General features: G+C 36.3%; 1 protein-coding gene across 1 annotated transcript; it reads left to right on the forward strand.

Annotated features, from left to right (window-relative positions):
- The first annotated feature begins 4,408 nt into the window (after nt 1-4,408).
- On the forward strand, nt 4,409-15,540 carry cd40 (CD40 molecule, TNF receptor superfamily member 5). The gene is made up of 9 exons (XM_067447178.1): nt 4,409-4,555; nt 5,299-5,380; nt 8,309-8,431; nt 9,426-9,578; nt 9,792-9,882; nt 10,376-10,434; nt 12,334-12,429; nt 13,879-13,898; nt 14,035-15,540. The coding sequence occupies exons 1-5, from the start codon at nt 4,526-4,528 to the stop codon at nt 9,875-9,877; spliced, it is 474 nt and encodes a 157-aa protein (XP_067303279.1). The 5' UTR covers nt 4,409-4,525; the 3' UTR covers nt 9,878-9,882; nt 10,376-10,434; nt 12,334-12,429; nt 13,879-13,898; nt 14,035-15,540.
- The last annotated feature ends 290 nt before the right edge of the window (nt 15,541-15,830 follow it).

Consider the following 15,830-nt stretch of genomic DNA (forward strand, 5'->3'; position numbering starts at 1 on the left):
GCGAGATATTTTATTTAACAGAAGTTCCCTTTCAAAGCCTACAGCGAACGGCCGGTTTGGACTACAGCAGGAAGTGCAGTGATGTAATGACGTCACTAGAACCATTTGTTGACAAACCCTCCGCCCACAAGAACACGCAAAATAGGGGGCGTGGTGTTGTTGCTCTCCCACGTGGAGAAGAGCGTGCATTCAGCGCTTGCATCTCCCCGTTATGGTAAGAGGCTGGCAGGGAAGCGCTGGCCCAATCAGAACTCGTTATGTGTTTCTGAAGGAGGGACTTTATAGAACAAGGAAATCATCAGGCCGTTTTTAGGACAGAGAAAACAGCGCTGTACAGATAAGTAAATTGTGTGAAAAATACTGTTTTTTTAACTAATGTTATATTGCACACTGTAAACATAATCAAAGCTTCGAAAACACGTGAAGAACGGGACCTTTAAAACACTTTTTCCCAAACCAGTTCAGCGGAAATCTAGCCTAGAAATCTAGGGGCACCCTAGCGGCAGCAAATCTAATCTGCCGCAAGTATCGTAGCAACTCTCAATACACTTCTGAGCTGTAAAAACCAAATTCTGGTCAGCCCAATTACATCGTGTATACAGTCGGTGGGCGGGGCTTAGCATAATGACGGCAGAGTTGCACTTGCGTGCTACTTGTAAACACAGAAGCTGGCGAACAGCTGCCTTTCGAATCGGCTTTGACCGCGACTTGGAGTTAAGCTTTTCTCTGATAAAAGAACAAAGAATCACGAAACGCACACAGAGCAGAATCTGCAACAAGTGTCTGTCACAAGAGACAGTGTTAAATTACCTCATGTCTCAAAGAACATATTACAATAATAATGAAATAAAGAACATAACATCACAATAAAAAACAACAACTTGAACTCTTACTTGACTGCTGCAGATTCATTTCGGCATTGATAGTCTTGCCATTGAAACCCGTCAATTTAAGTCACAAACTGCTCTGAGTACAACTTTACGGGTTTCCATCTCTTCCAAATCAAAGTAGTTGGTGTGAATGCAGCATAAGCTCGATGTTTTGGTTCAGGAGAAAATGTAAAATGAGGCTGCTGTTTTGGTTGCGGTGTTCGGTGACTGACAGTCACTAATGACGTGAAAATACGCTGACAGGCTGGACAATGTGCATTCTGACCAAATGCAATAATTGAACAAACATTTTATGGTCATACACCTTCCACAGACGATATAGGCTACAGTATATAGCCTAATACATAGACCACTTAAAAGGATAGTTCACCCAAAAATGAAAATTCTGTTATCATTTAGTCATGCTCAAATTGTTCCAAACCTGTATGAATGTCTTTCTTCTGTTAAACACAAAGGAAGCGGTTCTCGGCAGCCATTGACTAGTATTTTGTTTTCCCACTATGGCAGTCAATGGCTGCCGAAATCTGCTTGGTTACAACATTCTTCCAAATATCTTCCTTTGTGTTCAGCAGAAGAAAGACATTCATACAAATTTGGAACAACTTAAGGTTGAATAAACAATGAAAGAATTTTCATTTTTGGGTGAACGATCCTTTTAACTTAGTCATTGCTATAGGGATGCAAAGAGACTTTCAAACAGCATAACAAAAAAAATTCACCTACCCTGCTTTTAACCATAACAGACAGATACGAAATAGATAGGATCTGGGCTTGCTGTTCTTAGAAACAGCTGCCTATGGAGCACCGCCATTTTATAGTACAGATATCTTCTAACTTCTATTTGGTAAACGGAAATTAGCATTTTAATCAGTTTTATTTGAACTCTTTGAATACACTTTCAAGCATTTAATAACCACATAAAAAGTTGTGTTCTTATGTTTCAATCCACCAAAACTCCAAAACATATTGCATTCAACTCATACCTGTTTAAAATAACTTCTGAGTCAAAATAGTGTCAGACTGAGAAAATAAACTGTTTACATCCTATTTAATTTACCACTAGTCAAGTTCAAAGCTCCCGTAAAATGTGACGATCATTTTCTCTGAACTGTTCCTCGTGGGACTGAAGGGTTTTTCACTAGAATGTTTAATTACAGTATGCCATGCCTCAAATCATTCTCAGAATGTATGCCATGATAAGGAAGTGATACAAAAGGTTTTATGTTAAGAAAATCTTCCAAGTGTGTCTAAAGTCAGATGTCATTGTGCTGGGATCTGGCTTGTTGAATCATTGATGATCAGAGAGTATTTATTCTCTTCCATGGTATGTCCCCAGAACTACTCATGTGTAAAATTCCAAAAGAACTTCCTTGTAACGTGGGGATTTCCTTCTGCTGTCTCATGAATCCAAACCTGGGTTTTTTTCTTCTTCTTTTTTAAAGGGAGAGTCCTACAGCAGTGGCGGGATTCACCTGTGGCTGTTAAACTCTCACGCTACAGATGTTTTGTATAGTTAAATCTCCTCTTTTCTCACTGTGGCAAATGTGTACTTTCAAAGCATTATCTCAACGTTTTTGTTTCTTTAACAAACAAAATATCATTTTTAATATCACTTGCTTTCTTGTCTTAGGCTATTGTATAGGCTTAATATTGTACTGGTCCCCATTTTGCAGCCCAAACAGCCCTAAGCCCTAAAGGTTTTCTGTGGTATCTGGCACCAAGATGTTAGCAGCAGATCCTTTAAGATCAGATCCGGGGCATCGATGGATTGGGCTTGTTTGTTCAAGTACATCTAACAGATGCTCGATTGGATTGAGATCTGGGCAATTTAGAGGCAAAGTCCACATCTCAAACTCATTGTTGTGCTCCTCAAACAATTCCTGAACCTTTTTTGCTTTGTGGCATGGCGTATTATCCTGCTGAAAGAGGGCACAGCCAGCATGGAATACCGTTGGGGCATGGTCTGCAAAAATGCTTAGGTAGGTGGTACGTGTCAACATCCACATGGATGGCAGGACCCAAGGTTTCCCAGCAGAACATTGCCCAAAGCCTCACACTGCCTCTGCCGGCTTGCCTTCTTCCCATAGTGCATCCTGGGGCCATGTTTCCTCTATGTAACAACACACACACACGGCCATCCACGTGATGTAAAAGAAAGTGTGATTAATCAGACTAGGCTACCTTTTTTCATTGCTCTGTTGTTCAGTTCTGATGCTCACATGCCCACTGTTGGGATTTTCGGCAATGGACAGGGGTCAGCATGGGCACCTTTTTATCAAAACCAGCATTAACTTGAGCAGTTTGAGCTCGTCTGTTTGATCGTACCACATGGGCCAACCTTTGCTCCCAATGTGCATCAATACGTTTTGGCCCCCTATGACCCTATCACCGGTTCACCACTGTTCCTTCCCTAGACCACTTTTGACAGATACTGACCACTGCAGACCGCGAATACCCCACAAGAGCTGCAGTTTTGGAGATGCTCTGACCCAGTTGTCTAGCCAACACAATTTGTCCCTTGTCAAACTCACTCAAATCCTTACGCTTGCCCATTTTTCCTGCTTCTAACACATGAACTTTGAGGACAAAATGTTCACTTGCTGCCTAATATATCCCCTCCACTAACAGGTGCCGTGATGAAGAGATAATCAGTGTTATTCACTTCACCTGTCATAATGTTATACCCCATTGGTGTATATCCATAATTATTATTAAATCATGCTTTAGTATTTATTAATATTTGTGAACTAAAATATTTAACACACTTTTATATTTTTAGTTAGTTAAGAATATCAACACTGTACTATAGTACAAACAAAGGCAAATATTGAAAAAAAAAATGCCTATACTTGAATTTTATGTATACTGTATTGCATGCACATACACAAAAATAAAATGTTATTTATAGGCCTACTTAAATGTATCAGTATGTTCACAAGTACTTTAAGCTTAAAAAAAAAACATCCTGTGTAAATGATTTTGTATTGTTTTCTAATTCACCTTTAGCATAAAATGCAGTGGAAGGCCTTTTTGGGTAACATTTACCGGCTAGTCACATAATGTAATTCAGTAAATCATAGATAAACTATTCTTCATGATTTTATATTTTGCTTATGAATATGATATGGTAAAATTAAACTGGGTGTAAACAAATAAACAAACAAACAAATACATAAATAAATGTCACTTCCACTTAAGGCGCGAGCGTCACTGGTGACGTGCCTGAATAATAGACTAGTGTTTGTCTGTGGGGAAGTGAGAGTCAAACTGGGAAGTTCTGTATTGAGTTGCAAGTTAGAAATGAGATAAACCATTCCTATGTTATAATAGCCAATGTGTTTTTTTGGGTTTTTTTATTTGGATGTTTTTGTTAATGACTGAAATAATAATTTACTCTAAAATGCGAAATATATCTAATAATATAATAAGGGTCATAAGATTTTGTAGCTACTCTCACTTCTTGGAATAGCATGGTGAAAAGGAAATGGTCACATGCACATGTGGGCGTGTCTGTGGGAAGAAATCCCCTCTCGCCAGTGTGAAGAGCTGCAGTGCAGAAGACAGTTTAGTGTCTTATATGTTGGTGAGGCATTAACAACTGGTTACAAGGATCCATTTCTACAGATATTTCCATCATGCGCGCAGTATTCGTTCTTTGTTTGCTGGTAAGTGATGTAGCATACTTGATACACGGCATGATAACTGCGCGTGAATGTTAATGTCTGTTATTTAGATTGGTAATATTCATCGTCAACAATAGCTACAGTTATTAGTTTTCCTGTGCAGCATTTAGAACGCCTAGATTGCCATGGTTGCTGAAAGAATGACTCGTATGTTTAAGGTTACTTTCACTTTCGATTTGAATGCGCAATAGCCAACTTATAGCATTAGAGATGCATGTATCGTGTTTCTGTGTCTATATCATCGGTATCTTCTGTATGGCATATGGAAACATTTGCATCGTATGTTGTTAAATAGTTATTTGATTCAAGAATAAGGTTGCAGTCTTCAAAACAGCCATTCAAAGTGGGATTGTCCGGGACTTTCCGTGTTGCCCACAGCCACGTCGTTTCAGTTTTAGATGCCCTCATGTTTTGTTTGGGATCTTTTTTCTTTTTTTTTAACATGCAGACGAGCTCAAAAATGTTGAAATAGGGTTGGGTATTATTAACGAATAATTGAATGACAAAACAGATTTTTTTAAATGTACTTATAGCTAATTAAGATTATACATTAAAAATGAAATGAAAACGACTCTTAACATATTAGACCACCAGAAAAAGCGGTTTTATTCTTCAAGGCGGATCGAGGCCACCTCTCATGGGCGCTAACGTGGACATCACATGGCCGGTTCTGTAAACCAGAACAATATTCTTTATAAAGTTCCTTATGTATTTCTCTTTGACAGGTCACATTGTTGTACCATGTGTCATGCTGTGATGAAACACAATATCTGAAGAATGATAAATGCTGCAAAAAGTGCGGACCAGGTATGTGGACATACTGTAGGCTAATTCGGTGTGGTGCTACAGTAATACATTTGCATAGTAGAGGAAGTATCACCACACTGTAAAATCTAAAATTGTTCATCTAATGAGTAACAGGTCTTTTGAGTTCCTGTCAAGGCAACTAAAAAACGTTAAGACCTGCCTATTCACTTTAAGTCAACCCCATTTTATTTATCACCTTTTTTCATATCACATATTTTAGCAATTGCCAATTAGGTATCAGTTTGAAAGCTTACAAACTCAAAATTCACACAGTGAAAAACATTTTGAAATTGGATGTTGCATTGAACAGATTCTCTAAACCAGGGGTTTTTCGAACCTGTCCTGGAACACCCCCAGCACTGCACATTTTGTATGTGTCCCTCACCTAACACACAACTCGTCAGCTCATTATTAGAGACTGCAAGACCTAAAGTGGGTGTGTCAAATTATAGCAGGCTCCTCTCCTAGTGGATGGTGTCATGTTTCATATTACAAAATGTATTTGAACTACTTTGTAATCAAAACCATTTCTAATCTTGAAAAAACACATCGTCGGAAAGGTCCAAGTCTCAAGGTTTTGTGATAGAATTAAAATTTGGATAGAAATAAATACATTTGTAGAGGAGAATGCATAAAAAATTCTAAGGAATGTGGGTGATCTCCAGTGGATATTTTAGGTTCAGTACCTAAACAAAATCTCATAGGAACTTACATTTTTGTGATATCAACTTCAAATATGAAAGACATTTGGCCTTGATTTGATAGTAATTTTAGAGTATTTTGTTAAATATAAAATATATATTTAGTACAGTACATTTGATTTAAAGTTCCATAACTTTTTCATGTCTTCTTTAAAACAAGACCAAAATTAAGTCCAAAGCATTCTTAAATTACAACAATTTATGTTTGGATGGAGCATTTTCACATCCATTCTGTAAAAAAAAAAGAAAAAAAAGGGGAAAAAAGGGTGGGGTGAGGTGGGGCGTTGACGTGACAGTTAAGGTCAACTAAATTCCTCCAGTCAACTTAAAACTTATGTTCATTTAATGAGTAACAAGAAGTCTTTTAAACTTAAAAAATGTAAAGTTAAAAGTTAAAAACAGGCAACTAAAGAATGTTTAGCATTTAGTAGCTACATGTAAGCAGCTACAGTCTTGTTTTTTCAAAGCTAACTACATTATATATATATATATATATATATATATATATATATATATATATATATATATATATATATATTAGGGCCGGGACTCGATTAAAAAAATTAATCTAATTAATTAGAGGCTTTGTAATTAATTAATCGAAATTAATCGCATTTTAATCGCATATAAATATTTTACCTGAGAACAATGAGAAGTAATTTTTCACATGTATTTTTAGTATACCATTGAATAATGACTGAATACATAAGCTTAATCAACAAAATATTGTTTATTTATTTCAGTCCAGCAGACCAGCGCAATGTTTGCCATTAAGTGTAGCAAAAGCATATTTGTGATATTTGAGGCTCGATGTACTGCGGTGATATGCAAATTCCTTGTTGTATAGCTTGCACACAACCCTGCTCTTGACGACGCTTCCATTCTTTCGTTTTTTAAAACAAAATTTCCCATCCACGGGGCCGAGCAAAGCGGTCTCATCAGCTTCTTCGTTCATGTTCACTCATGCCCTGCGTCTCAATCAGCTCCATAGTTCCCTAGTCAGGGCACTGATCAAGACATAAGTCAATGGGCTGACTCCCTGATCAGTGCCCTGACTACTGAACTAGGGAGCTGATTGAGACGCACCCAAGGTTTGTTGTTGTCTTGACTCCGGAGCGCTAGTTGGTGTTCCAGTATAATCGGTCCGTCGAAACTGATTCCTTGAAAAACGTTCCGCGGTGCAAAAATAAATGCGGTTAAATTTTTTATTTTTTTGCGTAATTAATTAACGCGTTAAAGTCACGTAATTAATTAATCTTAATTAACGCGTTAAAGTCCCTGCCCTAATATATATATATATATATATATATATATATATATAGTTGTATTGAATGATGCCACCGGTACATCAACACACAAATATCAAACATGGTGATGATCAACAAATGTAAAAATATGACATCAATAGCAGCAGAAGCATAAATTTAGCCAGTAAATGCAAAGCAATGTTTTTTTTTTTTTTTTTTTACCACATATGTATAGGGTCAGTATAGGGTCAGTAAATCATGGGGTAATTTGCATTTTTGGATGAACTAACCCTGTAATGGTTTTCACATGTCGCCTTAAAGGTCCACTAAAATCAAAATTTAAGTTTTTTAGCTTTTAGTATGACTGTGTTAGCCTTAAAGTTATGAATAAGCTGGTATGTTCCAAAACTACGACAAAATTTGCATTTAGGAGATATAAGCATTCAAAATTTACAGTCTCCCACTTCCGCTAAAACGAATCTCAGATTTTGGTGACATCATCACACACTTCACTTTCTCGTCAAATCTTCTGTCCAATCAGAATGCGCTCTAGAATCTAAAGCCCGCCCCCTACACTGCTGAAGCTGAAATCGGTCAGTTAACACACATTTACTCATTTCTACATGGTGAAAGGCACATAGCGCACTATATATGTGATAGGAAACGATTCAGTGTAAATATGCTTTCATTTGAGGCGAATAAAGTCTGTTTTCACGTTAGTTTCACGCACCGCAGCCGCGCACACACCAACGGCTCTGGTCTAAATTTAGACAACAGACACGAAAGCACAGCGCGGATCATATGCGCGAGTCCGCGCAGACAACAAAACATATCGACCCATTTGAATTTAAATTTTTTAAAATAAACTAATTTAAAAATAAACCCATCAGTACTACCATGTTTGACTTAATCTTAGTCCTTTTTTCTTATAAGAATCTCTTAGTTATTCATAGCGGGTAGTTACTGTGAGTGTGTCACAGGTAAAAGGATGTTGGTGGAGGACAACTGCGAGGACCCGCGCTGTCAGGACTGCCAAAATGGAGAGTATCAGAGCAGCTACACGACTGAAACCAAATGTGAACGCCAGCCCTACTGTGACCCCAGTGAGTGTCTATTACTGCTGAACTATTAGGGGGGAAAGCTGTTAATAAATGTTAAAGGGTTAGTTCACTCAAAAATGAAATTGATGTCATTAATGACTCACCCTAATGTCGTTCCACACCCATCACCGTTCATCTTCAGAACACAGTTTAAGATATTTTATATTTAGTCTGAGAGCGTATCCAAGTGTATGCACACTATACTGTCCATGTCCAGAAAGGGAATAAAAAATCCTCAAAGTAGTCCATATGTGACATCAGTTAGTTCATTAGAATCTCTTGAAGCATCAAAAATACATTTTGGTCCAAAAATAACAAAAACTACGACTTTATTCAGCATTATCTTCTCTTCTGCGTTTGTTTTCAAACCTCAAATAAAGATTTTAACAGTTATGAATCAGCGGATTGATTCATGAATTGATTCATAAAATAAAACTGCTGAAATCACGTGACATTGGCTATCCGAATCATGAATCAATACGCTGATTCATAACTGTTTGAATCTTTATTTGAGGTTTGAAAACAAACCCGGAAGAGAAGACAATGCTGAATAAAGTCGTAGTTTTTGTTATTTTTGGACCAAAATGTATTTTTGATCCTTCAAGAGATTCTAATGAACTAACTGATGTCACATATGGACTACTTTGATGATGTTTTTATTCCCTTTCTGGACATGGACAGTATAGTGTGCATACACTTGGATACGCTCTCGGACTAAATATAAAATATCTTAAACTGTGTTCTGAAGATGAACGGAGGTCTGACGGGTGAGGAACGACATTAGGGTGAGTCATTAATGACATACATTTCATTTTTGGGTGAACTAACCCTTTAAGTCTTGGCTTTAAGTCTTTATCCATTAATATCAATTTATTTTTGATCTGTTAATATCAATAATAAACTGTTTTTAAAAACGATTCATGATTAAAATCATGGATATATGAATCTGCCAAATGAATAAATGTAATCTCTTCTCTTGCTTTTCTGTTTAAATCAGATTTACATTTTCAGCCACAAACAGACAAACCCAGCAAAACCAGTCTGAGCAAATGTGTGTGTGAGCCTGGATACTACTGTACACAAGACGACGACTGCAGCACTTGCATGGAACACACGGTCTGCAAGCCAGGACAGAGAGTCGCCAAAAACGGTTTGTGCAGTTAGTGTGTATATAGCATATATATATCCGCTTGTTTATGTGGAGTCTGTCCCAAACCGCACCTCCAGAATAATCATTTTAGACGTGATTTAGAGATTTTATAATCACCGTACTCACTTTGATTCGCCTAAAGACACTGTTTGGACTGTTTGAATGAAAGTTTATAAGGATGGTTTTATCTTTGCCCCTTGTCTCCCTGTACAGGTTCATCGGTCAGTGATACTGAGTGTGAAACATGTAAACACGGAACATTCTCCACTGAAGATTCAGCCGACGCTTGCAAGGAATGAAAAACGTAAGAAAAAACGTTCTGATTAGATGTCCCTTATTCAGCAAGGGTAACATGTATAATGTTACAAAACATTTCTATTCCAAATGCTGTAGCACTTTTCCATTCATCAAAGAATCCTGGAAACAATATATCATGTTTTCACATAAATATGTAGCAGCACAACATTTTTAAGATTGATAATAATAAGAAATGTTTTTTGAGTAGTAAATCGTCAATCTGAAGGATTGTGTGACACTAAATAATGGAGGGACGTTTCAAAGGAATCTTAAAATACATTAAAATATAAAATAATTACTGTCTTCACTGTATTTTTGTTTAAGAGACTTTTTTCAAAACCATTTCCAAATCCAAATCTTCAAATGTGTATAATTTTTGGTTTATTATATATTTTCATTTGGCCATCATATTTAAAGGTTTATATCAGAGTTTAAGTTTTATCATAAAGTTTAGAAATAGTTGTATATACTGTTTAAATGTTCCTTTTTTCTGTGTCTAGATGTTCCCATGGATATGATCCAAACACTCCTGGCAGTTCAACCTCAGACCGGGCCTGTTGTGAGTAAACATGATCTTCTTTATTAATCCCATGCGTTCTTTGTCCAAAATCACTATGAATTTTAAATAGAAAACAGAACTGAAATTGCTGTTGATTTGTCAGCTCTTAAAAGACAAGACGTGGGTGTTGAAAGTACAGTGTGAGTTGTGTGGGGGGAGTCCGGTTCCTGTATGGCTAAGTTTGTGCACACTAAATGTTTTGCAGTCAGGCCCGGTTAGAGAGTCAGTTCACTGAGGGTGCTATTGGTATCACTTTTACCAATAACTGAAATAGAATATACAAAATATTTTGCTACAAAAATAGAATGCCTTTACATTTCTTTTTTATTTTAAAAATTTATATTAAAAGTTTTTAATATTTCATATTTATTACATTGTTTGGAGCATAAGCAACCAATGGAACAAAAACATTTTTGTCCTATGAAAAAATATTCCTATGTCCTCTGTAGAGGACATCAGGACCCAATTATTAAGAAAATTAAAAGACATGAATAGGCAAAAACAATGGGATTATTTTTTACTCTCCAATTAATGTTTAAGTTTCAAGCTTTTTTAATCCAATTTTTTTGTAGAGATTTGTTATGAAAGATATTCTATGCAATGCAACGGTACATTGTATAGGTCAGGGGTTTTCAAATCATTCCTGGAGCCTCCCCAGCACTGCACATTTTGGATGTCTCCCTTGTTAGTGTCTTATTTAACACAGCTGTATTAACTCATCAGCTGATTAGTTTAGTACTCCATGAGCTGAGCTGGGTGTGTCCAATAAGGGAGATATCCAAAATGTGCAGTGCTGGGGAGGCTCCAGGAATGGTTTTGAAAACCCCTGGTATAGGTAATGGAAAAAACGTGTAATAATGGGGTAATAATTGAGAATATTTTCATAAGAATATCTCATATTTCATAACAATAACCAGACTTAAAGCTTGTAACATATTGTCAGAGAAATTCTCTAAAAAATAATCTTCCTCTACAGACGCAAAACATCTAACATCTATGTGTCCTGGAGGATATTTCTGCCTCGTGCAGAGTGAATCCAGCATTTATATGTAGACGTCACTACCGAAAATTTGCTGCATGTGATTGCAATGTCCATCTGTCCATCAAAACACATTGTAAATATAGATAAATTTGACGTTCTCCAGAGCGCGAACACATATATGCACTGAAGCATTTGCCAAATCTGTTTAGCTAATATATCATAATATATTATAACTAGCCTATAAATCTAGACGCAACCTAGCGGCAGCAAATCTAATTTGCCGCGAGTATCGTCTAGCAACTCTCAATAGAGGGAATGCATCGACGTCACTTTCCCGCCGGAACACGCCCCCTCAGCCGGGGCTGAGTGGCAGAAGAGCTGCTGCGTGATTGGAGTTAATAGTGGAAAACGCGAGTTTAGCAAACGATTATCAATTTAAACCAAAGGTTGGGCTCGATATAGTGGTCCATACAACTTACCACAGATTCAGTGATCCGTGGATAATGACATGCAGCCAGGAATCGTGTTTTCCTGACATGTTTATGAGCCTGATTTCGACATGATTATTTATAACTGATCAGTCATCACATTTTTCGAGTGAATCCGGCATGTGGATGGGTCAGTGTATTGAAGCGTGTATGTGGCTGCTTGTCACGAATGGTAAACAAAAGTTTTATTCAAATTCGAAATATATATTAGACCTATTCATAAAAAATAAATCATAATTATATTGCCCAGACAGCGCGCAAAGAGTGCTCCCTTTATAATCACTAAAAGCAGTCACTCAATCAATAAACGCAATCTAACCCTGTTTGAAGTATTGTCCGTAGTAATGTTTTGATTATAGCTACCTGAATATTAGACATAAGCAAGATCATCTTCTCAGTTTGTTGTGTGTTCTGTTTTTCACGTTTCAGTGAGTGCACCCAGTCACAGAGTTGCCATTGGCGTTGGCGTGGCAGCACTTGTGTTGGTGGTCATCATAGCTTTGGCGATATTTCTCACAAAGAAAAGTAAGTACTGCAACCTACAAATGATCTACTAAATGTATCTACAATACCACAAAGTAGTTAACAATAGAGTGCAACAGAGCCTGCTCACTTTTTAAGACCCATTGGTTCTGGAAGTATTTTTTACATTCCTTTCTCCCATAAGGATTTCCATAAAGTATTAAAGAGTTATGAGCCATGAACTATGGAAACTCTTTAATGACACAATTCTGACTTATTTTCTCAGAATTACAATGTAAGTTCGAGAGAGAAAAAAAAATCACAATTCTGATTTTAGATTTGCAATTCTGTCTTTATAACTCACAATTCTGACTTTATAACTCACAATTCTGACTTTATATCTCACAATTCTGACTTTATAACTCACAATTCTGACTTTATATCACACAATTCAATTCTGACTTTATATCTCACAATTCTGACTTTATATCTCACAATTCTGACTTTATATCACACAATTCTGACTTTATATCTCACAATTCTGACTTTATATCTCACAATTCTGACTTTATATCTCACAATTCTGACTTTATATCTGACAATTCTGACTTTATATCTCACAATTCTGACTTTATATCTCACAATTCTGACTTTATATCACACAATTCTGACTTTATAACTCACAATTCTGACTTTATATCTCACAATTCTGACTTTATATCACACAATTCAATTCTGACTTTATATCTCACAATTCTGACTTTATATCTCACAATTCTGACTTTATCTCACAATTCTGACTTTATAACTCACAATTCTGACTTTATATCTCACAATTCTGACTTTATAACTCACAATTCTGACTTTATATCTCACAATTCTGACTTTATATCTCACAATTCTGACTTTATATCTCACAATTCTGACTTTATATCTCACAATTCTGACTTTATATCACACAATTCAATTCTGACTTTATATCTCACAATTCTGACTTTATATCTCACAATTCCGACTTTATAACTCACAATTCCGACTTTATGACTCACAATTCTGACTTTATATCTCAAAATTCTGGCTTTATATCAGACTGTTCTTAGGGGGGGAAAATCAGAAGACTGCTAAGTTTATTGCATAATATGCATCTATATATAGAGACAAAAATAGAAAAACTGACTTGATTACCTCATTCAGTGGTGGACCTTAAGATGATTCATTTCTGCATGGAATCATGAGTAATGTAGTTTTTCATAGCAAATTCTGCTTTTAAACAAGTATTTTAAAAATAAGTTGAAATAATTCGGGCTAACAGCTTCAGCAGAAGCAAATACTATCAATTAACAACCTCGTAGAACTTTAAAAGTTATCGTGAGAAGTTTCCCTGTGGAGAAAATGAACCACGACTGTTGCGCTCTATAGGCTTTCATATTACAATTTCAAAGTGATCAAGTGCTCATTATATCTTTCATAAAACAAAAATGATCAATAATTGCTGTTTTTACTTTCCTCTAGGAACTAATGGATGGAAAGAGGTAAATATCTAGGTTTACTTTTTAATCAAATGCAACATAATGCAGTCATGCACAGCTTTTTCGAGCTGCATCACCCTTAAATAAAGAAATAAAAGTCATGTGTGGAGATTAATGATAATGGTTCTTTTGTTTTTAGTTGCCAAAGGCACAGGTCTTAAATATAATAAAGAAGCCACAAGATGTAGATGTTGAGAGAGCAGAGCAACCATTACGACAGCCTGAGGAGGACATTGACAACAGCATACCTCAGAGCCCCACGCCGAGTAACATGACCGAAAATGGAAACGTTGTGGATCAAGAGCAGGGCAAGGAACATGTCATTTCAAGTACTGAATCACATTTTTATTCATAGAGCAATGTGTTGTACAAAGTACCGAAATCTGTGCTCCCATCATGTTACAACCATCATCGTAAAGACATTGCATTATAAAGTACAACTTTAGGTCATAAGTGTATTCTTCATGACTGAAACAATAACTCCTTAGCATGAACTTTGAGTTTTTTAATGTTTAGATACTACTCAGTGCTGCTGAGAGTGTGTCATGTGGAAGTTATGATGCTGCTGTGAATTCATAATCCACGAACATAAATACAAGTTAAAAATAGAAGGCAATCAATACTATTTAGATGCAAAAAACTAAATGAAAACATGATGGATTGTAGTGGTGGCTTTTTGTTGAGCTAGCATACACGAGGAAGAAAAGTGGCAAAGCATTAGGAAAGCTCCTAAGGAGATTTTCCCTTAAGTCAGATATAGTTAGATAAGAAAAATTATCAAAACAACACCAATGTGATGCAAGACAGAAGAAAACAAAGGCAAACGCATCAGAATGCTTTGGTTTTTAAGAATGGTACTTTAGTAGGACAGTGTTGCCAAGTGAAATTGGTGGAATTCACCGTGGAATTAGGCGACTTAAACACTGTTGCCGCGGGTTGTTTTTCATTTTAAGTGATATTTAGCCTTGGGAATGCAAATTTGTCTTAATGACTGGGATTGGGATGGTCTTGGCCTGCTTAGTTTTGGGGTAGTTTTGAGTAGCAATTGAGCAGGTTTTGTTGGGCAAACCTGGCAACCCTGATGTAGGATTGCACACTTTGAAGGTTTTCCAGAAGGCTTGTAAACTGACTGAATTAAAACCTTTTAAATGGACGTTTTAAACATTCACACAATGCTTGGAAGTAATGTTTTCGGAATGTAATCAGAACGTCAGGAAAACTTTCCTGTAAGGGTTAGCTGGGATGGAATACACAAAAACAGTGCAAATCATTTTACACAAGTTATACAAGATTTAACGTATTATTTTAGATCAGTTTAATGTCATTTAATTTGCAATACAGTCTAAGTGTATTGTACTTAAAAAATGTATGGCAGCAACTTTTCTTTTTCTTTTCTTTTTTTTTTACAGTGTAGTGTTATGCAAATATGTGATTGCAATAATTGTGTTCACAATATCATGTATAATATATATTTTCAGTGTTTTGGCTTTGTAATCACTTATTTGCTGTTAGACAGACTGCGAAATGTTGGGATATCGGTGGTGCTTTGTGTTGTGTTATGTAAATATTTCCATTGTACATTGCAATTTGTGAATAGTTTTTGTATTGCATTTTATTTAATGTAAAATAAAACCCTCTGTACATATTGAAGCATTCCCGATTCTCTACAAATAACCCAGCTATCACTGCAAGATATTTACTGGCTATTTATGAGGTGTGAAATGTCCACAGAAAAACTATTGACAAATGTCCTCATGATGTGAAACTGACTGTCCAAGAGATTCATTGTGAGATACGCTGACTGTCCACAAGAGGCTGCCATTTCTATGTCTGTGGTGTTCTGTGATGATAAAAAAGCTCACAGTAAGGTCACAATGACATATTTTCTTAATCCATCTCACTTCATTTTTCTTTTCTTTTTTTTTTTTTGCTATC

The sequence above is a fragment of the Pseudorasbora parva genome, chromosome 6 (genome assembly GCF_024679245.1).
Source record: "Pseudorasbora parva isolate DD20220531a chromosome 6, ASM2467924v1, whole genome shotgun sequence".
Taxonomy (NCBI): domain Eukaryota; kingdom Metazoa; phylum Chordata; class Actinopteri; order Cypriniformes; family Gobionidae; genus Pseudorasbora; species Pseudorasbora parva.